Source organism: Heterodontus francisci, chromosome 1, assembly GCF_036365525.1.
Source record: "Heterodontus francisci isolate sHetFra1 chromosome 1, sHetFra1.hap1, whole genome shotgun sequence".
Classification (NCBI taxonomy): Eukaryota; Metazoa; Chordata; class Chondrichthyes; order Heterodontiformes; family Heterodontidae; genus Heterodontus; species Heterodontus francisci.
Window position 1 is genome coordinate 259,498,625 of NC_090371.1, and position 27,429 is coordinate 259,526,053.

Consider the following 27,429-nt stretch of genomic DNA (forward strand, 5'->3'; position numbering starts at 1 on the left):
CTGGGACTGCAACTCAGCCATCAGAAGGAAGATGAAGGTCGGCCCCGGACCAAAGGTAGGTTTTTGGGGCCTTGATGGGGGTGATTGGTCGGGCCCCGGCTAAGCAAGGGTGGTCGATTGGGAGGAAGGTGGGGGGGGGGGGCGTGTTGGGGGTGGTTGGGGCATCGGAGACGACCCTCTGTCGGGCACAATGTGCCTGATCACGAGGGCCACCTCTCCCCCAGGTCATCAGAAAGCCGCCTGCTTTTGTCTGGTGGCTGTTCTCGGGCCTGGGCTGCCCAACCGGCCAAGGGTTAAATTCCCGTGGCGGAGGTAAGAGGCCCTTAAGTAGCTGTTAACTGGCCACATAAGAGCCTTGATTGGCCTGGGGCGGGCAGGCCGTTTGCCGTCAGGCAGAGGCAGGAGCAATTCGTGAAGAGACTCCTGAGCCTCCTTACACATTTTAATACCCCCACCACCTTCCCGATCTTTTATTTGAGACATTAAACTGAGACCATGGACCTGGTTTTCAGGCCCCGTCGGGACTGAGATTGGAGATGGGTAGGTGCCAAAAATAGAGCTGCCAGCCTGCATGCCAGTTCCCTGGCTTTATCCTGCCCTGGGCCATTTTCGCAGAGGGGAGATGGGGGAGCAACAGGGCTACTCACCCACACATTGCGGATAGCCAACCTAACTTGTCAAGGGCCGCATAAGGTCAACTGAAGGAGGCTGATTGGGATTTTCTAGTCGGCCTCCAGGTCACCACAGGCACCGGGGCCCATTCAACTGTCTGGAGGCAGCCTCCCAATGGCAGACTGGCAAGCCAGCATTCCAGGCTGGCCTAGAAGCCCTGCCTGCCTGCTTGGATGCAGCTGTGGCCACCGGCCGCCCTGTAGTGGTCTGGCTGCAGAACCCATTTTTTAAATATTTAAACTTTAAAAAAGTTGGAGAGAGCGTGCCTCTATTTTGAAGACCCTTACTTACTTACCTTCCATTGCAGCCTGTTGCTTCTTTCAAGCTGGAAGGCCTCTGATTGGCCCTATGGCTTCGTGAGGAGAGCCTGCCTCTGGCCATTAATTGGCCAACCTGGGGAAAATCACAACAAGTGACTGTTTCCCACAGACTCTGGGATTCTGATCCACATTTCAGCCTATGTCGAGGTTCAGGAGCCTGCAAGGAAAATCCTGCCCTATGCATGTCCTTTCCTGTTGATGTAAAGGATCCCATGGCACTTTTTGCAGAAGAGCAGGGATATTCCAAGAATTGTCTGGCCAACATTTATCTCTCAACCAGCATTGTAAAAATCGGTTAACTGGTTATTTATCTCATTGTTATTTGTAGGACCTTGCTGTGTGCAAATTGGCTGCTACATTTTCCTACACTACAACAATGACTACAATTCAGAAGTATTTCATTTGCTGAAAGGCGCTATGGGACGTCTTGAGGTCATGAAAAGTGCTACACAATATTTTGCCTTGTCCTTCTCTCTCTCTCTCTCTCCCTCTAACTTCCAGTCTATCTCTCTCTTTATCTCACTTCAGTTTATTATTTTTAAAGTTTAGAGAACACGAAACAGAATCAACAACTGATGTGCCATTAGAACACTGTAATTTCTTTCTTTTTTCCTTTCTTTATTTCTTGCTTTCTTTCTTTCTTTCTTTCTCATACACACATAGCCTTCCTGTATTATTTATCTAAAAACATTAATGTAACTTTAACCTCAGTAAAGATTTTTTAAGTGTTTCCTCTAGTTTTTCAATATAATTTGAAGAATAACCACAAGGCAAAAAAATGTCAGGAGCTAAAGACAACTACAGCCTACTTAGCAGTACTGATTACATTCCAGAGGTTAGGTAAACTGCACCTGCTCAGACAGCACAACCCAAATTTAGCTCATAGAGTTACAGTTCTGGGCAAAAGTTTCTCCAAGTTAAGGCCTTTGGGAGAGCCAGAGTAAAAGTGAAAGGTGTTAGAGGATACAAAGACAACAATCATTAATTTTAACTATGTTATTGTAAAATATTTATTTTCTGAATGTGTTATTTTGTTTAAACCCAGATTTTGGACATTAGAAATTTCAGTTACTTAGGAAAAAAGTCATGGAGAAATAAATTCAGAAAGCATTTTGCAAGCTTTGTGGGAACCTAGTAATCAAATTGAATAATTACAGGGTGAGATACTCTCACTATATGTGGTAGCAGTTTTGCTGACATTGGGGTCTACAGCTCTTTGCTTTAATGACTCGTTTGTCTGAAGCAGTCTACTAAGCAAAACCGCAACCCAAACAGACATTATCAACGGGCGAATGTGGTATCTGGAGTATGCATTGACTTAAGGAAAATAATAGCTTGTTATGTACAGCCTTATGCGAAGCTGACCTCGGATTCTGCATGGTGTATAGTCACGTAGGCCGTCCTGTGCTTATCTTGTGGTTTTGTAACTAATTGGGAAACTGTCAGCTCGGCATCTGTTGTACTATATAAATCTGCGGAGATCTGGAGCGCTTTGGAGTAGCACCGGACCGTGATTAGGAAAGGTGTGCGCCCCGTGATATCATGCAATAAATTTGTTAATGCTCAAGGTCTGAGTCCGAAGAATTTCTTTGACAATCAAATTTCTTTAACACTATAGTAGCTAGTTTGTGTCACATGATGCAATACCTTCTAACTTTGAAAACACTAATTACAGCATCACTTACAGGAGAAGCATTTAACTTTGCACATGCTGGAAATCAGAAATAAAAACTGAAAATGGTAGAGATGCACAGTAGGACCACTGGCATCCAAAAAGGCAGCTTAATGTTTGGATGGGGCTCTTCGCCAGAATTGGTTAATCTAACATTCTTTTTTAGATATTGACTGCTCTGTGCACTTTCAGTTATTAGGTATTTCAGTTGAGTAAGACATTTTCAATCTGTTCACTGTAGCAATGATCGATAATTCGTAAGTATTAAAAGAAAAGCAAATTTCACATCTGTGCAACATCAAGCTGTCACTACTCCTCTGCCACCTACCTGATTTGAGCAGCTTACTCAAGCATGAACATCTGATCAGCTTTGTAAAATCGTTTTGAGTGTTTGCCTGGGGAACAGAATTGTTTATCCAAAACTAAAATGGAACAGAGGAAATGAACACAACACTGGAAGCCACATAAAGAGTAATCTTTCACTAGTCTGGGAGATCCATATGGATCCTGCATATCACTTAATGATTAATGGGACTCACTGTCCAATACTTTGTTTCACTATCTTCTCCCACATAACTCCATTAACTTTTCATTATTGGCTAGGTGGTAGATGAATAACTCCAGCTGGTAATTCTCAGGAGATTTATTGGTGATCTGCACCCAATTCCAGGTCATCTAATATTGGGCATTATCACAGTCATGAGAAGTGCCACGTTGAAAATACAGAACCAACCTGAAGAGTTATAAAAAACGACTTTTCCTTTCAAAAATTGAACAATGTGCTGCAAAATGGCTACCGCAGCTCGGGCTAATTGGCCCTGTATTTTCAAACTGTCTCACTGTTAAGGACAAAAGGAAACATTCCAAGCTAAGAGGTGCCAATTACATCCATCCTGAACCCATCAAGAGAAATTCCTGAATTAAATGGGTTCTTCTGAAACAAAGAAGGCATAAAGTAGCCACATCCTGGTCCATTATTGGTCACCAAAGGCCCTTTGTTTCCTAACAGAGGCAACATGTGAGAGATTTTTTACCTTAAAAGGTTCTCTGGAGGGAGAGGGGAGAAATCACAGCAACAGCTCAAAATGCCTGTCCAAAGGGGAGAGATCCAGCAAAAAACAAAGAAGGAACCTGATGCAAATTCTACACTTCAACTTGTTGCAACAGAGAAATGAAAGTGACTATCGCCTCCAAACTGAAGTCTCAACCACCAAAAAAATCTATAAAAACCCAGGTCTACAACTTAATGAGAAACTGTCCTCCAAGAAGATTCAACAGGTTTACCATGAACCCGAAAAACTATCTCACTTCAAACTACTTACCCTTTTCCTCCATATCTATTCTTGTGTGTGTGTGGGTGTGGTTGCAACCATTTCAGGAATGAATATTGTTCAATAACTAGTTAATCTTCTGTTTTAAACCTACAAGAAAACTGTCACTGTCTGTTTATTTGACAAATAACACACAAGGAATTAAAACCCTAATAACAAAAACACTTGCTGTGGTCAGGTGGGAGGTCAACAGTGGGAACAAGCCACACACCTTACCGCCTGGCCATAACGGGCATTTATCTGTTTCCGTGCTCTCTAGAATTTATCTAGTCTGTTTTGGTACAGAGATTGCTCCTGAGAGCTGCTGGTATGAGGGGTGGATTATGCATCTGCATTTTCTGGCATTCAGGGGAAAGATTGCATCCATGCTTCTGGATGCCTGGTGGGTGGGAGATCTTCAAATGCATTTTCAATGTAGCAATTAATGTATTATAGGGCTGGAAATAGTTGTTTTTCTCCTTCCTGTTCTCATATAGAGACCATTAAATATCCATATTCTTGAAATTGCTCGAGTCAATCCAATGGCTCAGTGCATGAGCTATATGCTAGATTTCTAGCAAACTCCACCCACTCAGCTTCCAGAAGCATGGATGCATTTTTTTTTCCTTTGAATGCCAGGAAATGCAGATGCAGGTCACGGAAACAGATCTCTGTCCAATACTAGATGACCATGGAATTGGCTGCAGATCACCTTGAGAATTATTGGCTGGCGTTATTCACCTACCACCTGGCCAATAATGAAAACCTATGGGAGATTATGGTGAAAGTAACCATTGAACAGTGACTCTCAATAATCGTTCAGCGATATGCAGGATCCATATGGATCTTCCAGACGAGTGAAAGATTACTCTTTATGCAGCATCCATTGTTGCATTCATTTCCTCTGTTCCACTTTAATTTTGGATAAACAGTTTTATTCCCAGACAAGCACTCAACACAGTTTTACAAAGCTGATCAGATGTTCATGCCTGAGTAAGCTGCTGAAATCAGGTAGGTGGCAGAGGGGTAGTGACAGTTTGATGTTGCACAGATGTGAAAATTGTTTTTCTTTGAATGCTTATGAATTATCGATCATTGCTACAGTGAACAGATTGAAAATGTCTTACCTAACTGAAATACCTAATAACTGAAAGTGCAAAGAGCAGTCAACATCGGTAAGAGAATGCCAGGTTGACCATTTCTGGCGAAGAGCCCCATCCAAAACATTAAGCTGCCTTTTTGGATGCTCTTGGTCCTACTGCACATCTCCACCATTTTCAGTTTTTATTTCTGATTTCCAGGATGTGCAATTTGTATCATGACATATGGCTGGGAATCATGTACATCTTTTTTGGCAGTACTTGAGCAGAGTAAAGCCCCCACAGAATACAGCTGTTCAACCATAGCTCAGGCTCCAAGACACTAGGTAACACTGCACTGTGGGGAAAAATACATGCAGAAGTTTATCTTGTACACTGAAGTGGAACGATATATTACTTACTCATCAGTCTTCTGAAGCACTTTGGCTTTTTGTCCCACACCACAAACAGATAGTAGGCAGGGATACCAGTCAGAGTGATGGCAAATCCAATGCCAGTATTCATAGGATCAGAGTAGAGTGATAGCACCACTATGAAGAGACAGGAGAAGGCAAAAAAAACTGGAACAAACAGAGGTACCTGCAACAACAAAGAGAAATTATTGAAATGCAACTGGATAAATTTTCACTTTCATTTCCTGGATGGCGATTTGGGAGCAGATGGTCTACCCATTACCAATTTCAATGGGATGAAAATTGGGCAGGATTTTGAAAAGGGTGATCTGCTCTGCCAGATTGCCACGCAGGTGGTGAGGTTGAATACTGCCCTTTACCTTATCCTGCCATACAAGTATGGAATAAGTCTAGTAAAATCAACAGTTTTTATTTGAGCTATACTGCTTAAGAGCTAACAACCAGTGTAAGCTCCATTTACGATTAAACTTGTGCACACAATTATATAAGGCTACAGCAGAGCAGAATACAATTTTGCCCATTAACACTGCTTTGCTATTTCTCTATTATTTTTATGGCAGTAAGGGGGTCATTTTAAGAATATATACAGCTGGCACAGACTTTTGGCCACTGGAAACAAATATCATTGATTCAGAGTGTGCACCCCATGATTTTTCATCCAGTTTAACTCCATAAAGTACTTTGTTTTAAAATGGTAAATTTTCATACTACTTCTCAATCCACTTTTGAAAGTAAGATCAAAAGGGAGAATATAAGTGAGTAAAAGAGTAAAGCACTAAATAAGAATCTGAGTGGGACAGAGAAGGAGTGTAATACAATATGATATAATAATGAATAGGACAAGTAGAAAGAGTGACCAGAATAGAGAGAGGGGGATAGAATGAGAGAAAGGATGAAATTAAAAAGTTCACAGGCCAGAACGAGACTAACTGCGGCATAACCATTGCCTACCACATTGATATAAGAGAAACAGAGGGCATCAATAAGGTAGAGAGCAAGAGGGTAAGGCGAAGAAATAGGTTGTGTGAGAGAGAAAGGACTGAATTTTTGCTTCGGGGGAGGGAAACAGGACTGTTCCTGGATCCTGACCCCACCCCTGGTGGGAAACATTCACTCTTTGGGATTTTGGATTTTGACCTCAGTCCCAGTCAGCCTCCTTTAATTGCCCTTAGCAAGGTTCCTACTAAGCCTAATTGGCTGCCCACCTCGTGGGATGAGTTGCACTGCCAGGCCCCGAAACTGCCTTCCCTAAAATGGTTGACACTGGGAACGGTCCGGAAATTCTGCCCAAAGTGTGGGGTAAATTTTGACATTGTGTGTGATTGTGTAAAGCAGATGATAGTGAGTCGGTAGCCCATTTTACATCTCCTGATTTTTATTTTAGGACATCAATTGAAATAAAAATTGGAATTTTACATGATTGTCTATTTTACATTATCACACAAAGCCAAAATCTACTTCCTGTGAGCCAAATGGAGTGTAAGTGAGAATAAGAGTGTGAGTGCAAAAGTCAGTGAAAGGGATACAGATATTTTGTCTGAGTGAGAGACAGAAGTGTGTGTGATTGTCAAAGAGTGAAATCCGGCTTGCATGAGTGATGGAGTAAGAGCGGTGAGATAGAGAGCTGAACTTTATTGGATATGGGGATGGTGGGAAGGGGTTAGAAGTCAAAAGTTAGAAGGTTTGGGGGGAAATTCCGGGAATGGAATAAAGTATTTTTTGACAATAAGTGCCACTTAAATGACCACAGGGGGGGTTGGGGAAGGGCTTCAACATTTTTATTAATGTTGTAAGTAAAACGTATTGATAACTGCACCTTTAAAAATTAAAACTAAATTGTAAGGGCTTAAAGCTCTTTAAAAATGGCGCCGGCGCCTATGTGGTGGCGCCAGGTGTCATTGACAGGGATGCAGCGGCCCCCCCCACTATATCATCGGGGGCAGCCACTCCGCCCCTTCTATTTAAATGAGCCCCCGCGTGAAATACTGTGGGGGTTCCTCGGCGGCTGCTGAATGTGGGCGTCGTGCAGAGCGCGGTGCCGGAATAAAATTCAGCCCAGAGTGTGAGAAAACAGGAGGCAGAAGAGATGTAATTGAGACAGAAGGGCTCCAAAGTTCCTGGGGTGGTTTTGGTAGGGGTGGATCTTGGGTAAAGGTTCAGCCTGCACCCTGACATCCCTGATCCTACTGGTAATCTACCGACAAGAAATCTTGACGTGTCTGTTTATTTGACAAAAAGAAACCACAAAGGGGTTAAATCCTAATAACAAAACACACTTGCTGTGGTCAGGTGGGTGTTGAACAGTGGGAACCACCCAAACTTCAGCATGTGGTCGTGACATAGTGGTAAATTAATTGAAAAGCTTCTTCTGCTTTCCCATGTTTGGCATTTCAAACTATTGCTCTGCACTCCATTGCGTCGTTACATCTAGTCCAACAATCTAGCTAATTCAACCTCCTATGGCCTAAGCAACATTGGGTTCCAGGGAGTCTTCATTATTTGTGATGGGCTGGAAAGGGGTCGAACTTCCTGGATTCGTTGCCAAATTCTGGCCAACTCCCGCTAGCAGCATGCTTCCACATCACTCTCCTTGGCCCCAGGGATTCTGTGGCTAAGGCATATACCTGCACCCTGATGGAATGAGCCATAGATCTTGATACTCTTTTTATTTTTTTCATGTGAGCCCCACCACAATTAAACATACAGAGGGCAGCACAGTGGCGCAGTGGTTAGCACCGCAACCTCACAGCTCCAGCGACCCAGGTTCAATTCTGGGCACTGCCTGTGCGGAGTTTGCAAGTTCTCCCTGTGACTGCGTGGGTTTTTGCCGGGTGCTCCGGTTTCCTCCCACAGCCAAAGACTTGCAGGTTGATAGTTAAATTGGCCATTATAAATTGCCCCTAGGAAGGTGGGGATGTGGTAGAAATATGGGATTAATGTAGGATTAGTATAAATGGGTGGTTGATGGTCGGCACAGACTCGGTGGGCTGAAGGGCCTGTTTCAGTGCTGTATCTCTAAATAAATAAAAATAAATAAATACAGTTGGAGCTAAGAGTATACTGCATAATGTGATAGGTATTGTAGAAGCACCCTCCATGTGATGGGATATGGTAAAATATAGCATGCAGTATTCAAATGGAATAAAAAAATGAGTTTAACTTAAAACAAGAATAAATCTTATGGTTCAGGCGAGACCAATAAACAACTTGAATCTTGCTGTCATGGTTTATGATGTCATCTCAATTGCTTGACATGTTCCTGCCTTGCAATATATTCCTAGCTACCTGATATTCCAGATTCATAAACAGTCTGAGGTAGCACCAGTAAATCACCTCAGACATTGATCATTTCAACGTAATCTGAATGAAGCCTTTGTTATGTTGTTGCTTTGCCCACAATCAAGTGGCAAAGGTCAGGAATGAAAAATGTAAAGTGAGTAACATTTGAATTTTAAAAAAAACATAGATTATAACTGCAATCAGACAAATTGGTCCTGTGGTATTTTATAAGATCAACTGGGGGGAAAAATATGTTTTCCTAGGAGCACTGCCAGACTTAGGTATGTGCAAAACGTGTGGCCCAAGATGAATGCACTTTTTGTTCAGTGTATGACTGATTAGCCCAATAATAGTTCCACTGAGTCTTACTTAGGGCTCTGGTAGGAATGGGGCTGGCATGGTTCAGTGAACAGCATTTGTGTGTTTTGATGAACTTGTTTCAAATGTAGCTGCTCTCCATTTACTCCCTAGCAGTTGGCTGACTATTTTTACTACTTGATCTTATAATTTGTTTTTTTTGAAAAAGGAAATGTATAACTAGAAATAATTAATGTTTACTTTTCTTTCAAGAAAACAATCTTGCTGTTTGTCTTTTCATCCACCTAAATAAATGACATAAATAATGATTATTTAATTGAAGTAACTGTCCAATGTCATCAGTCTCACTACTGAAAAATCTCAACGAGTTATACTTAGAGCAGGAAAAGCAAATGTTTATAATTTATTGGACTGTGAAAAACATGCTAATTTGCATATAAAATAAATCAATAAACATAACTACATAATGCAATGCAATATGTGGTTATTATTTTTAATGCCACTTGGTTGAATATGATTTTTAAGATTCCAGCTTTACTGGTATGATTATTACAGTAATAGGCTACTTTAAGCCATGGTTATTTGCTCTAGTTAGAAGTTGCTGTTACCTGTCCTTTTAACTGTAGGTACTATTAACCTTTCCAGTGCCCCACTGAGTTTACTTTTGTTCTTGCTGTTGGACTTTTCTTCAGTATTTGACACATAAAAACATTTAAAAATTTGATCTATGGTGAAAACTGGTCAATTTTTACATTCTTGCCTATTGATTCGTGAAAGAAAAATTGGCCTTTCAAACCGGATCTCAGCCAATAGCCAAGAGGAAGAAGAAAAGTGAAAGGTTTGAAATTCATTTTTACAATTAGAAAAAGGCTAGAAAAATAAATGAAGTTAGATTTGGTTGAAGATAATAAAACTCAAGTAATAGCACAAGGATAGGACAGAAAGAGAGAATGTTAACAGTAAGAGCAGAGTTATCAAAAAGTTCTTATTTTATTTGTTATGGGGTAATACTGCAGTAGTAAAGCTACTAATGATCTTCGATTAGTTTAGTTATTGTGATATTAGTTTCAGTTGCAGGAAAACCATGCATGAGGCGAAAACGCACAGAACAGCTTGACCCTGTGTGACAAGAATATCTCTGCTCTATCGTTAAGCGGTGTGATTTGTTGCTATAGCTACAGTAGTAAATTGCCACTCTTTTTTTGCCACAGATAAACAAGGGTTTAGTCATAAATGGGATTTGTTCCTTTAAACCTCCCAAGTTAGTTTTATGTGTCAAATCCAGTTTGCTAAGATTAAAAAGGGCTGTAATTTACCCCTGATGTAGTGGGCCATCTTTTCAATGCACAAAATGGAACACAATGAGCCTGTAAAAGCAATGGAAATAACTGGCACACTGGCCTGAATTGTGGTATGATACTGAATCAATAGAGACCCAATGTTGATTCCTTCTTTGTGATGAGCTACGTGACATTAACTGAGGCTGCATTCACCCATTATATCCCTAACAATTCAATATTCTCGGGCTTGCACATGAAGATGATCACTTGGGCAAGATACCAGAAAGTGCCAAGGGCCGATTGAACCATACTTCAACATCAGGAAACATTTTCATAAGAGGAAGAAGTGGGTAGAACTGTGGAAAAAAATAATGCGACCATGCTGATACAGGGTACAAAATTAAACCCTCAGTGTTATCTTTTGATTGCAATTGATTGGAATCTTGAAATAAATACAGCACCAAATGAGTATACGTTCAGCTAGAGAGTTGCACAACTCCATTTTTGATGTTTTAAGAGAACTAAACAGGAATGCTATACAATGATACACATCATTAACGTATTAAACATGCAAAGAACCAGAGAGGGATAGCATTCCAATAGTAATCATTCCAAAATGAATTGGCCAGTGCCAGTTTATAGTACTGATTTACAGTGAATATTACCTTAAATGGGCGTGGCATATCTGGACGTTTGTACCGCAAGTATATCAGACCAGTTACTGCCAATCCAATGAAGAGCCATCGGACAAAGCTCAGGAAGTTTAACAGACTGTAAATATCACCCATAAACAGCATGAGGACTGTTAAAGGGTACTGTAAAAGATGCAAGTTTAAACAAATTAATAATTTAAATAGATTCAGCAGGATTTAAGGTGAGGTAATGCAAAATACTGTATTAATATGTTAAGTGTAAGATATTGTTCTGGTCTTAATACATTTCCATTGTCCTCGCACATGTGTTAAAGATCCGGAATGGTCAAGAATAACATATCCAATGTAAAACAGAAGATATATTCTCAGCTTGCAGAACTTCAAGTGTCATGGTTTATTGAGCAGTGTACATCACAAGTACTGAAGGGTAGAATGAATTATTGCCTGCGTTGTGAGCGACACATGTTCCATAACCAACCACTCACCCTCTACTTGTGAGCCCAGCTTTTTTTTTAAGGATGTTATTCCAATTGTGAATAGCTATCTTCTCCCCTTATCTTTTTTGGGTCTTCCTTTTCCAAAGACCAATTTAAGGAATGCTCGCTCCCGGGGGCCAGGCTACCCACTGTGGAAGTGCATTCCTTTTAACCATCCAGTGGCCTTTAGGAACATAAGGACATTTGGATCTGGTGTAGGCCATTCAACCCCTTGAGCCATTTATTTAGATCATGACTGATGGGCACCTCAACTCTATATATTCCATGATACCCTTATATAACAAAAATCTATGGACAGAATTTTAACCTGTCCGGATGGGCGGGTGTTGGTGCGTATGGGAGGTTAAAGATGCAAAGAATGCCAGCATGTTGGGAAGCCAGCAGGAACCCATCAGCTTCTGCATTTAACTTGTGTACGTTTGTTAGTGTGCGGGAAACCCCCTAAGACAGGCGGGTCTGCGATTCACATATGCTAAAAGACAATTGACTGTATCCTTAACTTTGGATTCTGGCTTTAACTGTCAGTACAGGGATTTCACAGGCTGTCTGAAATGCCCCAGGTTGAACAAGTGAAGCGCACAGTGGGGATTGATGGGACTAAACAATTGACAGATTGGAAAGTCTTTAAGTACAGAGAGATGATTGATGTTTCTTTGCCGAGGTGAAAGGCCTTTGCTCACAGGACTTGTTTCGAGAGTGTGCTTTCACTGCTTTGGAGGTGATTTCCAATACTTTTGAGGTCATTTCTGTTACTTCAGACTTTTTTGCCTTTGATCTGCTTTTCACTGCTGTCAACCTTCTCAGTAGCACCAATTTCTGCAGCTCTACCAGGGACCTCTGATGAGGAACAAGGGGAGCAGCACCAGCAGCAGCATCCTTCTCAGCCACCTGCCACGCCACAGAAAAGAGGGCATGGACACAGAGCTCTAACGCACAGGAGGCGATACTCTCAACACAGCATACACAGGCAGCGGTTCAGATTTCTGGATGGCTTCCAGAGCCTCAGAAGGCTCAGGCTTTCATGGCAGGTCATTGCTGACATTTGCAGTCTCCTACAACAAGACCTCCTGCCAAGTGGACCAGGTGGGCATGAATTACCAGTGGCTGTCAAGATCGCAGCAGCCTTGAATTTCTTTGTCTCCAACTCCTTCCAGGGATGCACTGGTGACATCTGCAGAATCTCACAATCTGCTGTGCACAAGTGCTTCTCCCAGGTGACTAATACCATGTTTGTCAGGGATGCTGCTTATGTCCACTTTGCTACTGATGATGCCAGCCAGAATGTAAGGGCTCTCGGATTTGTTGCTCTGGCTGCAGATACAGAGTGTCATAGACTACACATATGTGGCAATCAAGGCACCCTCAGATCAACCAGCAGTATTCATCAATCAAGAGGGATTTTACTCCATCAATGTTCAGCTGGTGTGTAACTACCGAAAGATTATCATGCATGTCTGCACAAGATATCCAGGAAACTGCCAGGATGCCTTCATTCTACGCCAGTCAAATCTGCCACAGATATTCCCACCTCCAAGCAGAGTTAGCGGATGGTTCTTTGGAGACAAGGGCTACCCTCTAAGGATGTCGCTGATGACACCTGTGAGGAGCATTACCACTGACACACAGGACAGGTACAACTGACACCACAGAAAAGTGGTCATTGAGCAAGCCATTGGGATGCTGAACATGTGATTCAGGTACCTGGACATAATCTGGGGATGCCCTTTAGTATGCACCAGAAAGGGTGTCCAAAATCATAGTGGTTCTGCTGCAACTTGCACAATACAGCTCAGCAGAGAGGACTGGAGCTGCAGGAAGAAAAATGTGAAGATCACTCTGCACCTTTAGAGGACATTGAGGAAGAGGAGGAGCAACATGAGGAAGAGGAGGAGAAACACTGTGGCCAGGGTACCTGCAGCTGCAAACTCAGCTGCCAGGAATGCATAGGATGGTCTCAGTCAGGCACGTTTCCACTGATCTGAGGCAGTGAAGCCATCTGGCACACCAATTGTGAACTTACCTAAGCCTATCCCCAGTCACTAGCACAAAGCAATCCCATAGTCAACAAGCTATCCCTCTCACTGACAATCATTTCTCGTCTTCTACTCTCGTCATACCATTTTCCTCAAGACTGAAGGCCACTTCGCAGGTGACAGGGAACAATGTGAATGACTGGACAACAGAGCTTTGAAATAAAGTTTATGGTGCCTAAACATTGACAATTTAACAAACTTTTAAACACCCAAGTGATTTCCCCTATGAAACTACAAATCTTCTTTTTCTTAATATTCCTATGTCATACCATTGCTGTAGCTTCAGCAGTGCTAGAGGAAGGCTGCTCGTTCCTCTGCTCTGACTGCTCAGATGCTTGTGGCGAACATCCTCTGGGATTTGGAGCCTGTGAGGGCCCTGCCAAAGCCTACCCCACCTGCACCTGTGGACATGCAGACTCTGCCATCAGGACAGAGGCAGCATGCAGGGCTCCAACTGCGGGGGGAGGGGGATGTCTTGAGCAGATTCGCCACTGCCATGTCCCGTTTCTCCATCTTCCCTCTCATGGCCCACCCACACTCCTAGCTAGCCAAGAGCTGGAGAGCACATTGCTGCACTTCAATGAAGCACTGAGTGGCCAAGGTGAGACTTTTCACCATCCTATTTAAGCTGGCAGACTGGGCGTGCAGGCCCATGTTCAGGGTCAGCATGCACTCAATTGCCTCCCATGTCTGATGCTCCAGGCTGTGACCTTTCTTTCCATGGACGTAGACATCAGCACAAAGGCCTGAGGTATCATGGCACTCATGGTGGAGGCGGACTCCTCCAATCTCTCTCCACTGGTGTGCAGTGCCTCTGGAAATGTTGACAGAATCTCACATGTTTTCTGCTCCTACTCCAGAATAATCCTTTTTGTCATTGACCCCTGAGGCTCAGTCTCTGCATCCATCTGAGCAGAGCTTGCAGTGCCCTGTGTCTTGCAACAGGAGCTCTCCACTGCTGTCCCTGCATCTACCATCTGCTTCTGCTCACTTGTGATGTGTGACTTACCATGTGCCAACCAACGACCTGTCTTGGAGGGCCCACTGAGGGGTGTGTATCTGAGTTAGTGGAGGGTGCATATGAATCATGTGACGTTGCTTCCTCACAGTCTGCGACCTCCTCCAAGAAGTCTTCCTCATTTTCCAGTACATTCTCCTGAGTGACGCTTGAAGGACCTGTGGGAGATGAAAGTCAGGAATTAGAACTTCCAAAGTGAACATTGTGCTGATCATCATATTTTAGTGGCTGCTGACATCAAGTCAACATGAATGACTGTTATGTGCATGGATGATATCTACTTTTGTCATCAGGCAGCTGGGAGACCCCCATCTCTCCATCGCCAATGGCCATGCATTCTGAGACTCTGCTTATCTCCAGTGCGTCATCCCCCACAGCAGTCAGGGTGGTTATGACTGGAGGGCCACTCCTGGTTCTTTGCCTCTCCCTGGAGTTCTGTGCTTTCTTTTTTTACAAGGAGAGAAAGCAGGGAGTTATAAGTGTGAGAAAAGGACTGTGTTGAGAGGAAGGAATTACATCATTTATGAAGGGTGACTGTAAGGGATGAGTGTGAGATGGCAATAAGATGATGGTGAGTGTGAGTGTTGGCTGTTCAGATGGGGATGTTAGGAGATGCCTCGAGAGAGATGAATGGGTAGAGCTGAAAGGTCTGTTGTTCTGAGGAGTGCTGTGCTGGAGAAAGCTGGGGAACTCAGAGAGAGGGAGTTGGCATGAATGTGGCATGTAACTTACCTTGTTGAGGTTATTGAACCTCTTGCAGAACTGTATCCATGAGGTTTTTTTTTTTATTTGTTCATGGGATATGGATATCGCTTGCTAGGCCAGCATTTAGCCTAACCCTAATTGCCTTGAGAAGGTGGTGGTGAGCTGCCTTCTTGAACTGCTGCAGTCCTTGGGATGTAGGTACACCAACAGTGAGTGACCACACTCCACCTGCTGATGTCCTCAATTACTTCCAGCCATGCCTGCTTGGTTTCCAAAGCAGACTTGTTCGTCCTGTCCACTAGGAACACAATTTCTCTGCGGGCCCTGATAGCTTGCAGCAGAATCTCCAGGGATGCCTTCAAGAATCAGTCTTCCTTCTTCGAGACCCCACCTCTCAGTTGGAGAATGCTTTCATTCTGTTCCTCATCGAGGTCCCTTTAAATACTGAAGCATCAACAGTTAGGTGCGTATCGGGATCACACTGTCTACTCCAATTGTTTGGGAAACCTAGTGGCGAAATGCTAAAGAGCCACGGAAAAACCCGATCCATGCACTTTCAGGTTCTCAACCCACTGCCAGCCTCCCCCGCTGTGAGTGTGTCCAAATGTCAAAATTCAGCTCTCCCTATCTCAATCTTAAAAGCTCCAATTGTCCTAGCATGCACAACCTTTTGGGGGAGAGAATTTCAGGTTTCTAATAGCTTTTATGTGAAAAAGTGCTTCCTGATTTTGCTCCTGAAATCTATGAGATTTTCAATTTATTGCCAAATTAGATTTGTGCTGTATCCATTCCATTAGGTTGAGACTACCTCAATTAATTTCACACAGGAGGGACACCATCATACATTCAGTTTAGGCTGGATTCAAACCTAAGTGTCAGAGGCAAAAGGCCAACATTTAATCCATCGCAGCACGTATTTCTCTATATTCTCACAACATAAATTAGATTCATTTGTTGATATTATTGGGCAGCAATTTTTGATTATTCTAGAATGACATGGAAGGCAAAGGCATAGATATTCTTCAATGGGAGGTATTGGTCGAAACAAAGTAAACTCCTGATGATGGCACTAGGCCTCAGAACAGTCACTTTGGGTCTGGCTGCAGATAGACTTTATTCATTCCTAACCTAAATAGGCCTTCCCACTAGTTGTTAAAGTTCCAAAAGCTTGCAGCATTGTCCTATTGTTGTTAAATCTGTCATTCAGTATAAATGGGCCATTTCAGCTCCACTGGAAACAGACTGAATTATGGAAGGTACATACTGGTGTCTTTTTAAAAAAAACAAGCTCTTGGTACTTTTACACTTTATTTTCTCTATCTCAGCTTTGCCAAGTCAATTGATAGAATATGTGCAAATGTAGTGAAAAACAATAACCCACAGTCACAATAGAAAGCTAATATCTCTGCATGAAAAACCTCTTTATGATGTGAAATTGGCAACAAAGAGGTTGGAAGTCAGATGAATACAAACTTAAATGTCTGGAGATGCTTTCTTACCAACACAATAACAGCAGGAAGAGGTGTATGTTTACGAACATGGATCATGGACAGAATTTCTGGAAGGTGACCCTCTCGTGAAGCAACATAAAACATTCTATTTGATTAAAGAGATACAACAGATTATGTCTCAGCAATGCAACAGGTTTCCTGCATGCTGTCCATTAACTACCAAATGTCAATGTAATATCTATGAATCCACACCGATTGTTAGAAGTTAGTGACATTCTGAGCTCTCTTTTTAAAGCAATTATTTGTGAACAGACTTTAACAAATATACCTTAGATATGTCACTTGCAATTTCCTTCGCCTCAGCTACCTCACTTATTTCTGGGTCATATGCAACAAATAACTCAGACTGCAATAAATTCACATTTGATCATTTTTCTTCAGCTGCTCATAATATGGAAGAATTTTATTTAGTATTTCAGGAGAAATTCTAATGTGATTTGATTGACTCCAATGGAAAGAACAATTGGTTTCCCCTTAGTCCTGCTGCTACTTCTATAACATCATCAGATTTTGTTAAAAGAAGAGGTTTTCTTACATGGCAGAAGAGGATGCCAATAGGAGATAATCAAGTGCAGGGAATGTTATAGCTAAGTTGGTTGGTCACATCATTATGTACGAGAAACTATATTGGATGTCATGAGGAAAGGGACTTGAGGAGAGTAACAGTAAAACTTTACAATACCTAGTTTGGAAGCTTAATAAAATACTGGGTTGCCTTTTTAAGCCTGATTTTAAAGTGGGTATTGGGGCCAAATATCTTGTCCTAACCACTTCCCTGGCTCCAATTGGTCAACTCCGCACAGGTTGCAATTGAAACGAAAGACCATCCTCTTTCGCAGGTCTACTCAACACACAAACACACTGGACTATCAGGGCAACGTAACATACATTCGTGACTGACTGGGAATATACCAAATACTTCAGGAAGAATATTTTATTAGCTTCTTTTAATATGTGATTGATAAGCAGATATATCAAGATGTATTGCCAAATAAAGACTTTTTGAACTCCTTTTTCTTGGTAAGTAATGTTTCTTTATCCTATTAAATTCTGCACTATGCTTAAAGTCTGTCCCTTCTTTTGCATGGGTCATAATAGAAAACTTGCTAACGAGGCAAACCAATGTTCATTCTAATTTTTCTTTGTTGTGCAGGACCTGTTTGCACTGCACGGTACATTCAGGATTGCAACGTAGCCGCGATTGACTGCAACTTAAAGGGAACATTTTTTGTGCGTAGCCTGTTTGTTGCATTGTGTGGTATGTTCTGGATTGCTGTATGGCTGCCCATACGTGCAACCAAGAGGAAACATTGGAGGCACTAAATTCTGGGATACTTATTATTATGTACTTGCTGTATTTATGTATGCATATGGAATGTAACGTATAATATAATTGCATTGATAGGGTATATAATATTGTATTGATGTAGGTTTTGAATTTACAGCAATAAATATTGTACAATAATTGTATAGAGTTTTATGAATTTGGTCAGTAAGCAATGTAATGGATAAACAGAGAATTATTTTTACTGATGGAAGAACAAATTCTGCAAAAGGTATAATGAAGGAACACTTTCAAATGTTAACCCACTATTAAAATATTTTAAGTTAATCGTAAAAGAAATTAATGTTTTCTGAACTGAACTATTGTGAAAATGGAATGACAATGGACTATTTATCATTGAGATTTCAAATTGTTATTCAGCAGAATGTGGAGTCTATCGCCACACCACCCTTGCACTGGCCGTATATCTAATTCAAATACTTTACTGTCGCATATTCACCAGATTATTGTGGAATCAGCATAAAAGCTACATTGTAAAACTGTTTGAATACTCACTTAAAATCTTAACTAAAACACATTTGCAACCCTTTGCATAACAGTTTGGCCCAGTGCTGGTACAGCTCATGGGAATGGAAATTTAAACTTTGTTTGAAATCTTTTAGCTGTGCAGGTAGGGACGTTAGATAGGCCTTTTACATTTTTATTTTAAAACAACGATTGATATGTTGTAACAAAACAGCAAATAAGCTATGAACTAGCAATAATAAATTTCAAAGGATGTATCATGCCACACTACAGCTTGTTTTTGAACTAGATGGCAATTAGAAGTGTGATTAAAAATCATCAGGTTTATGATTGCTTCATAATGTAAAATAGATCAATAGATGAAGTAAAAAAAGGTTTCTCAGAAGATGAATACTGATGAGAAAAGGCTCTTTATATTAACCAGCTAGCTTGTCATCCATTTCCAGTTTGAAGAGCAAGAGCCTAGTTCCTGTTTTCCCTATCTCCCGAACTCAGGCATGCTGTGGATAATTTTAAGTGGCCCACCTAGCATCAGGGTTCTCACATTTTTAATGTTTACTTTTATTTGAAGTGTTTAATATAAAATATGCTGTCGGGGGAGGCCAGCAAAGTATCGCATCATCACATTACTGATTATGACCTCGGTTTGAAAAGATTAGAGAAGTGAATTTCTCGCCAGTTGTGCAAGAACGTGGAGTAATAGGGCATGGATCTGTGCTTGTTGTTTTCTTAGATTAGTTTAGTTTAGAGATACAGCACTGAAACAGGCCCTTCGGCCCACCGAGTCTGTGCCGACCATCAACCACCCATTTATACTAATCCGACACTAATCCCATATTCCTACCACATCCCCACCTGTCCCTATATTTCCCTACCACCTACCTGTACTAGGGGCAATTTATAATGGCCAATTTACCAACCAACCTGCAAGTCTTTAGGCTTGTGGGAGGAAACCGGAGCACCCGGAGAAAACCCATGCAGACACAGGGAGAACTTGCAAACTCCACACAGGCAGTACCCAGAATTGAACCTGGGTCGCTGGAGCTGTGAGGCTGCTGTGCTAACCACTGCGCCACTGTGCCGCCCGAACTTCACAATTTCCATCATTGGAAGGTCCCAACTTGACAGATAATTCTGTACGTGATGCAGGCGGAATTGGAGCATGACTCACATTGGGCTACTGCTGTAGAACTGTCAACCAAGAGTGGCAAAGTCATAGCCTGGGAAGACAATACCTTCCCATTCTTTTGTCTCAGAATGGTGTCAGGCACAAGTGGTGGGGGCAGCAGTTGGAATGAATGGAAAGGCTAAAGCTTCAGGCAGAGAATAAGGAACAAATGAGGGATTAAACACATATCATAATAACTAAATGGTTTACAGTTGATATTTAAATACAAAAGCCCTGATAGTCTGTGTGAATTGACATGGTAGCCCCATGGAATTCCAGGGTCATATAATTTTAAAGAAATGTTATTTTTCAAGTCTATTATTGTATATTATACTTTGACCCTAGCTGCTTTAACATATGCATGATATGAAATTTTGCGAAGTGGCACATTTGTTTTTGTGAGCATAAAAATATCTTCACTCCAAATTTATGGGAATACATTGGTTCTTTCCTGTTCTTCTGACACATTTTCCGAACTGTAAATTGACTGAATTCTTACCTTGTAACTGCAAAGATGCTTCCATTCATAGAGCCAAAGCAGGAAAGAGCAACGAAAATTGGTACTGCTATAGAGAACTTGCCCATCAGTCGCTCTGCAAAGGTCTAATCAATCAAACTGCAGTTAAAATCAATCCTGCACAGTTAATTTCTTAACCAATTATATTAGCATTCATATTTGGAATTTTAAAATGTTCCTTTTCATGTAAACAACAAGAAGAAAATCATCAAACATAAGAAAAAACTTTGAAGAATCATAGTGCTCCTGAAATTCTGTGGGGATTCTCCTACTATCCCATTGCAATTCTGGTGGGAGGCCAGTGAAATCCATCATTAAATGGCCAAAACCTGAGGAATTGACTACCTTCAACAGCCCTCCATTCCCTGAAAAGGAGTATTTAAGCTTATGCTATTACGTTTCTATGGCCTACTTCATGCCTAGGTGGCTCCTTTCAGAATGACAGGGTGCCACTCTGTGCTCTGCCACCTCAGGGGGGATATGCATCTCTGTTGTGCTGCTACAGGTGTGGGGCAATGCCTTTGAATATTTAAATGATCCCATCCTGGGGTCAGAAGCAGAACAAAGCAGCAGGTGAACTCCTGGGAAAGAAGCAGCGGGTGAGGAGAGGATTTAGAGTGTGACTTGAACAGAGTGGGTGGCGCAGTGGTTAGCACTGTAGCCTCACAGCTCCAGCAACCCGGGTTCAGTTCTGGGTACTGCTTGTGTGGAGTTTGCAAGTTCTCCCTGTGACTGCGTGGGTTTCTGCCGGGTGCTCAGGTTTCCTCCCACAGCCAAAGACTTGCAGGTTGATAGGTAAATTGGCCATTGTAAAATTGCCCCTAGTGTAGGTAGGTGGCAGAAGAATGGTGGGGATGTAGTAGGGAATATGGGATTAATGTAGGATTAGTATAAATGGGTGGTTGTTGGACGGCACAGACTCGGTGGGCCGAAGGGCCTGTTTCAGTGCTGTATCTCTAAATAAATAAAGAAGAGTGCTGGGAGTTTGCGAAAGCAGCAAGTTGTTTGATAAGTATCTGGTAAATGCTTGAGGCCTATTCTATTCTTAAGGTTTTAAATAGTACAGGAACTGGTGGTAAGGTTAATAATATATATATATAAAAAGAATATAAATAAGATAATAAAATAGTTAAGTAGTTAATGAAAACCCATTAAGGATGGCAGGACAGGTGATTTGTCATGGCTGCAGCATGTGGGAGCTTCTGGATGCCAGTGTGATCCAGGGCAAGCACGTCTGCAGTATGTGTTTGCGGCTCGAGGAGTTTCAGCTCAGAGTCATTGAGCTGCAGGCTGAGACACATCAGGGAGGGGGAAAGTTACCTGGACACTTTGTACCAGGAGGTGATCACAGCCCTTAGGATAGGGTCTTCTGATTTTGTCAGTGGTCAGGGACAGGAGAGTGTGGCTGCAGCTGAGGCAAGTAAGGGGACCCAGAGGGCAGGAGTGCAGGAGCCCCTTTGTGATTTTCCAACAGGTTTGAGGTTCTTTTAGCTTGTTTGGATGAGAATGGGGGCTGCAGTGTGGATGAGCTAACAGTCCATAGCATCGTGGTACAGGAAGCCATCAAGTGGGGGGAGCAAAAAGGAATATAGTGGTAGTATGGGACAGTATAGTGAGGGGGATTGACACTGTTTTCTGCAGCAAAAAGCGAGAGTCCAGAAGGCTCTGTTGCCTGCCTGGTGCCAAGGGTTAGGACATCTGTTCAGGGCTGGAGAGGATCTTACAGTGGGAGGGGGAGGATCCAGTCGTCATGGTCTATGTAGGTACCAATGACATAGGCAGGACAAGGAAGGAGGTTCTGCATAGTCAGTATGAGGAACTAGGAACCAAATTAAGAAGCAGAACCTCAAAGGTAATAATCTCTGGACTACTACCTGAGACACGTGCAAATTGGCATGGGCAAATAAGATTATATAAATGAATGTGTGGCGCAAGGACTGGTATGGTAGAAGTGGGTTCCACTTCGTCGAACACTAGCACCCTTACTGGGGAAAGTGGGGGCTGTACCATTGGGACTGTCTGGGACGGCTGTTCTAGTGAGCCTCATAACTAGGGAAGTAGAGAGGGTTTTCAACTAAATAGTGGGGCAAAAGATCAAATTTGTGAAGATGTGGTAAATCAAAAGAGACAAGGCAAGAGAGAAAGGTTATTGTGGAAAATAAAAGCTCATGGTGAAGGGGTAACATATGGCATGGATCGAAGATTGGCTAGCTAACAGGAAACAGAGAGGAGGCATAAATGGGTCATTTTCTGGTTAGCAAGACATGACGAGTGGTGTGTCACAGGGATCAGTGCTGAGGCCTCAAATTTTTACAGTTTATATAAATGACTTGGATGAAGGGACCGAAGGTATGTTTGCTAAATTTGCTGATGACACAAAGAAAGGTAGGAAAGTAAGTTGTGGAGAGGACATAAGAAGGCTACAAAGGGATATAGATAAGTTAAGTGAGTGGACAAAGATCTGGCAAATGGAGTATAATGTGGGAAAATGTGAAATTGTTTATTTTGGCAGGAAAAATAAAAAAGCATATTATCTAAATGGTGAGAGATTGCAGATCTCTGAGATGCAGAGGGATTTGGGTGTCCTCGAACATGAATCGCAAAAGGTTCATATGCAGGTTCAGCACGTAATTAAGAAAGCTAATAGAATGTTATTGTTTATTGTGAGGGGAATTGAATACAAAAGTAGGGAGATTATGCTTCAGTTTTACAGGGCATTGATGAGACCACATCTGGAGTACTGTGGACAGCATTGGTCTCCTTATTTAAGGAAGTATGTAAATGTGTTACTAGCAGTTCAGAGAAGGTTTACTAGAGTAATACCTGGAATGGGCGGGTTGTCTTATGAGGAAAGGTTGGACAGGCTGGCCTGTATCTGCTGGAGTTTAGGAGAGTAAGAGGCAACTTGATTGAAGCATATACTGAGGGGTCTTGACAGGGTGTCTGTAGAAAGGATGTTTCCCCTTGAGGGAGAATCTAGAACTAGTGTTCACTATTTAAAAAATAAGGGGTCACCCTTTTAAGACAGAAGTGAGGAGAAATTTTTTCTCTCAAAGGGTCCTGAGTCTTTGGAATTCTCTTCTTCTAAAGGCAGTGGAGCTAAAGTTTTTAAATATTTTTAACGCAGAGATAGATTCTTGATAAGCAAAGGGGTGAATGGTTATCAGGGCTTGAGGTTACAATCAGAGCTGCCATGATCTTATTGAATGGCGGAGCAGGCTCGACAGGCTCAGTGGCCCGCTCCTGCTCCTAATTCACATGTTCTCTGCACTGCCACCTCGTGTAAAATATCCACAGAGGTTTACCCTCTTATCTATAGAAATGACTGAAGGCAAATAGAGTCACAGAGTCATTTATGGCACAGAATGAGGCCATTTGGCCCATTGAGTCAATGCCGGCTCTCCATGGAGCTATCCAAATAGTCCCACTCCTCTGTTCAATCCCCGTAACCCTGCAAGCTTATTTTCTTCAAGTGGCCATCCAATTTCCCTTTGAAGTCATTGATTGTCTCCGCTTCCACCACCCTTGTGGGCAGCAAGTTCCAGGTCATCACCACCCTCTGCGTAAAAAAGTTCTTCCTCATTTTCCCCCTGCACCTCTTGCCCAAAACTTTCAATCTGTGTCCTCTAATCCTTGTATCATTTGTTAATGAGAACAGTTTTTCCTTGTCTAACTTATCTAAGCCTTTCATAATATTGTATACTTCTATTAAATCTCCCCTCAATCTTCTTTGTTCTAAAGAGAACAACCCCAGCTTTTCCAATATAACCTTGTAACTAAAATCCCCCAACCCTGAACCATTCTGATAAATCTCCTGCATCCTCTCAAGGACCCATACATCCTTCCTAAAGTATGACCAGAATTGAATGCAGTACTCCAGTTGGGGGCCTAACAAAAGCTTTATAAAGGTTCAGCATAACTTTCCTGCTTTTGTGCTCAATGCCTCTATTTATAAAGCCCAAGATGCTATATGCTTTACTAACCACTCTCTCAATATGTCTTGCCACCTACAAAGATTGATGCACATGCATTCTGGTCTCTCTGTTCCTGCACACCCTTTAGAATTGCGCCATTACACATATATTGCCTCTGCCTATTCCTTCTAACAAAATGCATCACCTCACACTTGTCAGTATAAAATTCCATCTGCCACCTGTCTGCCCATTCTGTTAGCCTATCTATGTCCTGTTGCAGGCAGTTCATATCATCCTCACTGTTTGCCACACCTTCAAGTTTGGTGTCATCAGTAAATTTTGAGATTCTACCCTGTCATTTATATATAGCAAAAAAAGCAGTGGTCCCAGCACTGATCCTTGGAGAACACCACTGTCTACCATCCTCCAGTCTGAAAAATAACCATTTACTACGACTCGCTGTTTCTGTCCTTGAGCCAATTTTTAATCCAAGTGGACACTGACCCACCTATTCCATGAGTCTCAATTTTGTTAACCAGCCTTTTATGTGGTACCTTATCAAATGCTTTCCTAACATCCATATAAACAACATCCACTGCATTGCCTTCATCTATGTTCTAAATAAAACTCTATAATAAATTGGTATGCAGGTATATATGTATAATCTCAACAAGTAACAATTAGCAGCTGAATGCTTAATAAGAATAATCTTACCAATAAACACTTCACAAATATAAACTAAACAGAAATACATTTCTCAAATATACCCTCAACAAATATTATTGGCAGCCATACACTGAACAGGTGTGCATTTTTAACAGTTAAACACTTAGCAAGTATATACTTAATAGCTACAGTTTCAAAAGGACCAGTGCATGGACAAACATGCACATGCTTAACAAGAACACACTTAAATACTGATTAGCTGGATACAAAATTCTCTCAGTGGCAGGAAACAAAGGATAATTGTTGACGGGTGTTTTAGCGACTGAAATGCTGCTTACAGTGGGGTTCCGCAGGGCTCAGTATTAGGTCCCCTATTTTTTCTGGTTTATATTAACGATTTGGATGTAAATGTAGGGGGCATGATCAAGAAGTTTGCATACACAAAAATTGGCTGTGTGGTAGATAGCGAGGAAGGTAGCTGTAGACTGCAGGAAGGTATCAATGGACTGGTCAGATGGGCAGAAAAGTAACAAATGGAATTCAACTCAGAGAAATGTGAGGTGATGCATTTGGGGGTGGGGGGGGGGGTCAAACAATTAATGGGAGACTACTGAGAGGTGTAAAGGAAGTGAGGGACCTTGGAGTGAATGTCCACAGATTCCTGAAGGTAGCAGGACAGGTCAATAAGGTGGTTAAGATGGCATACGGAATCCTTTCCTTTATTAACTGAGGTATAGAGTATAACAGCAGGGAGGTTATGCTGGAACTGTATAAATCATTGGTTGGGTCACAACTTGAGTACTGTGTGCGGTTCTGGTCACCTCCTTACAGAAAGGATGTAATTGCACTAGAGAGGGTACAGAGGAGATTTGCAAGGATGTTTCCAGGATTGGAAAATATAGCTATGAGGAAAGATTGGATAGGCTGGGGCTGTTCTTCTTGGAACAAAGAAGGCCGAGGAGAGATTTGATTGAGATGTACAAAATTGTGAGGGGCCTGGATAGAGTGGATGGGAAGAGGCTATTTACCCTAGCAGAGAGGTCAGTGACTAGGGGGCATAGATTTAAAGTGAATGGTAGAAAGATTAGAGGGGAGATGAGGAAAGGTTTTTTACCCAAAGGGTGGTAGGGGTCTGGAACTCACTGCCTGAAAGGGTAGTAGAGGCATAAACCCTCAACTCATTTAAAAGGTGTCTGAATATGTACCCCAAGTGCCGTAACCTGCAGGGCTATGCACCAAATGCTGGAAAGTGGGGTTAGACTGGGTGGCTCATTTTTCGGCTGGCATAGACACAATGGGCTAAGTGGCCTCTTTCTGTATGGTAAACTCTCTATGATTCTACTATTTCAGAAAGGACTGGAAGGTTCCATGGGGCTTTTCCTGGTCTTCTATCATAACTACCATGGGAGACAGGTTGGAACCCCCCTAAACTGGCAGAACCCAGCATATGCTGATTAAGTGCATAGATTTGTCTATAAACACAATGATCACATAAACCGTAGATCAATTAATTCCTTACTTTTACAAATGCTAAGTTATTGCTTTGCTTCCCTCTCTTCTGAAAGTGCTGAATGGCTACCTCCATGGTACATAGTCACCCTCCAATATCTCACACAGATGGTAATTATTCATGTATGAGCCTGGACAGTAAGTGTTCACAAGCTATGGGTATATCATAACTAAGCACACTCCTCTCCTCAATTGATGTCCCTTATGTATTTACCAGCAGAGGTTGCTGGATAGCAACCGTGAGTGTGGATCTTGATTGAATTCCTATTGAGACACTGAAGCCAATCCTTAATGGTATCTAGGCTGAGGTAATCTAACTCAGCATGAACTGGGGACCAAACCTGGAACTTTCCTGGTCTGTATGTCTCAGCTAACTGGCTGAGCCATTGCCAGGATTTATCTATTGTCTGTTTACATAGTTATTCTAGGCAAACACCACACTGAAATATTTTCTGGTCTCTAGCCAAATGTCATCCTTTAAAATATGCTAATCTATTATTACAAATGTGTAAACACGATTAAATATATCTAAATAAATAGTCTGTAAGTAGAACTGAATCTTTAAGGGAAGACGGTCTGGTTATTTTGTGTGGTAAAGTTCCAAGTGATTAAGTTATTCCTCATGAGTATAGTAAATTCTGTATTTGGGAGCTGTTTGTTGAGTATTCACTTAATGCTATTTATGTAGAATATTTCCTTTTCCATCCTGAAGATCCCCTGAGCAGGGACAAAGTATTAAATTTACAGGACTGCGTTGGCCCAAAATAGAACATATTGTAGCACTGAATCATAAGCTGGGAAGGTTTTTCTAAATTGGAGCCTTGTCAGCTGCGCCAGAATATCAAAGCTAGCTGGGTGGCCAAATGCGCAGTCACCTCTGCGACCAGTCAATCTACTCCAAGAGATGGAACAAAAGTCTCCTCTCTCTACTAGTTATTAAGGTGGAGCATCACAGCAGTTTAAAACCTGTCGCAAGTGGGTTTGAGAGCACAGTCAAAGCTGTCCGCATTTCAAAAGCCCATAATTAGCAATCTTATTTAGTGAGAGCATAGAGATAAGTGATA

At 42.0% G+C, this 27,429-nt stretch overlaps 1 protein-coding gene across 1 annotated transcript in view; it reads right to left on the reverse strand.

Moving 5' to 3' along the window:
* LOC137375984 (cystine/glutamate transporter-like) overlaps positions 1-27,429 on the reverse strand; it is a 225,706-nt gene that overhangs the window by 31,462 nt on the left and 166,815 nt on the right. Inside the window, exons 8-11 of the mRNA XM_068043829.1 lie at positions 20,259-20,362; positions 16,770-16,866; positions 11,030-11,179; positions 5,476-5,653 (exon numbers count right to left, since the gene is read on the reverse strand). Of these exons, the coding sequence (XP_067899930.1) occupies positions 5,476-5,653; positions 11,030-11,179; positions 16,770-16,866; positions 20,259-20,362 (529 nt within the window). The remainder of the gene's footprint in view (positions 1-5,475; positions 5,654-11,029; positions 11,180-16,769; positions 16,867-20,258; positions 20,363-27,429) is intronic.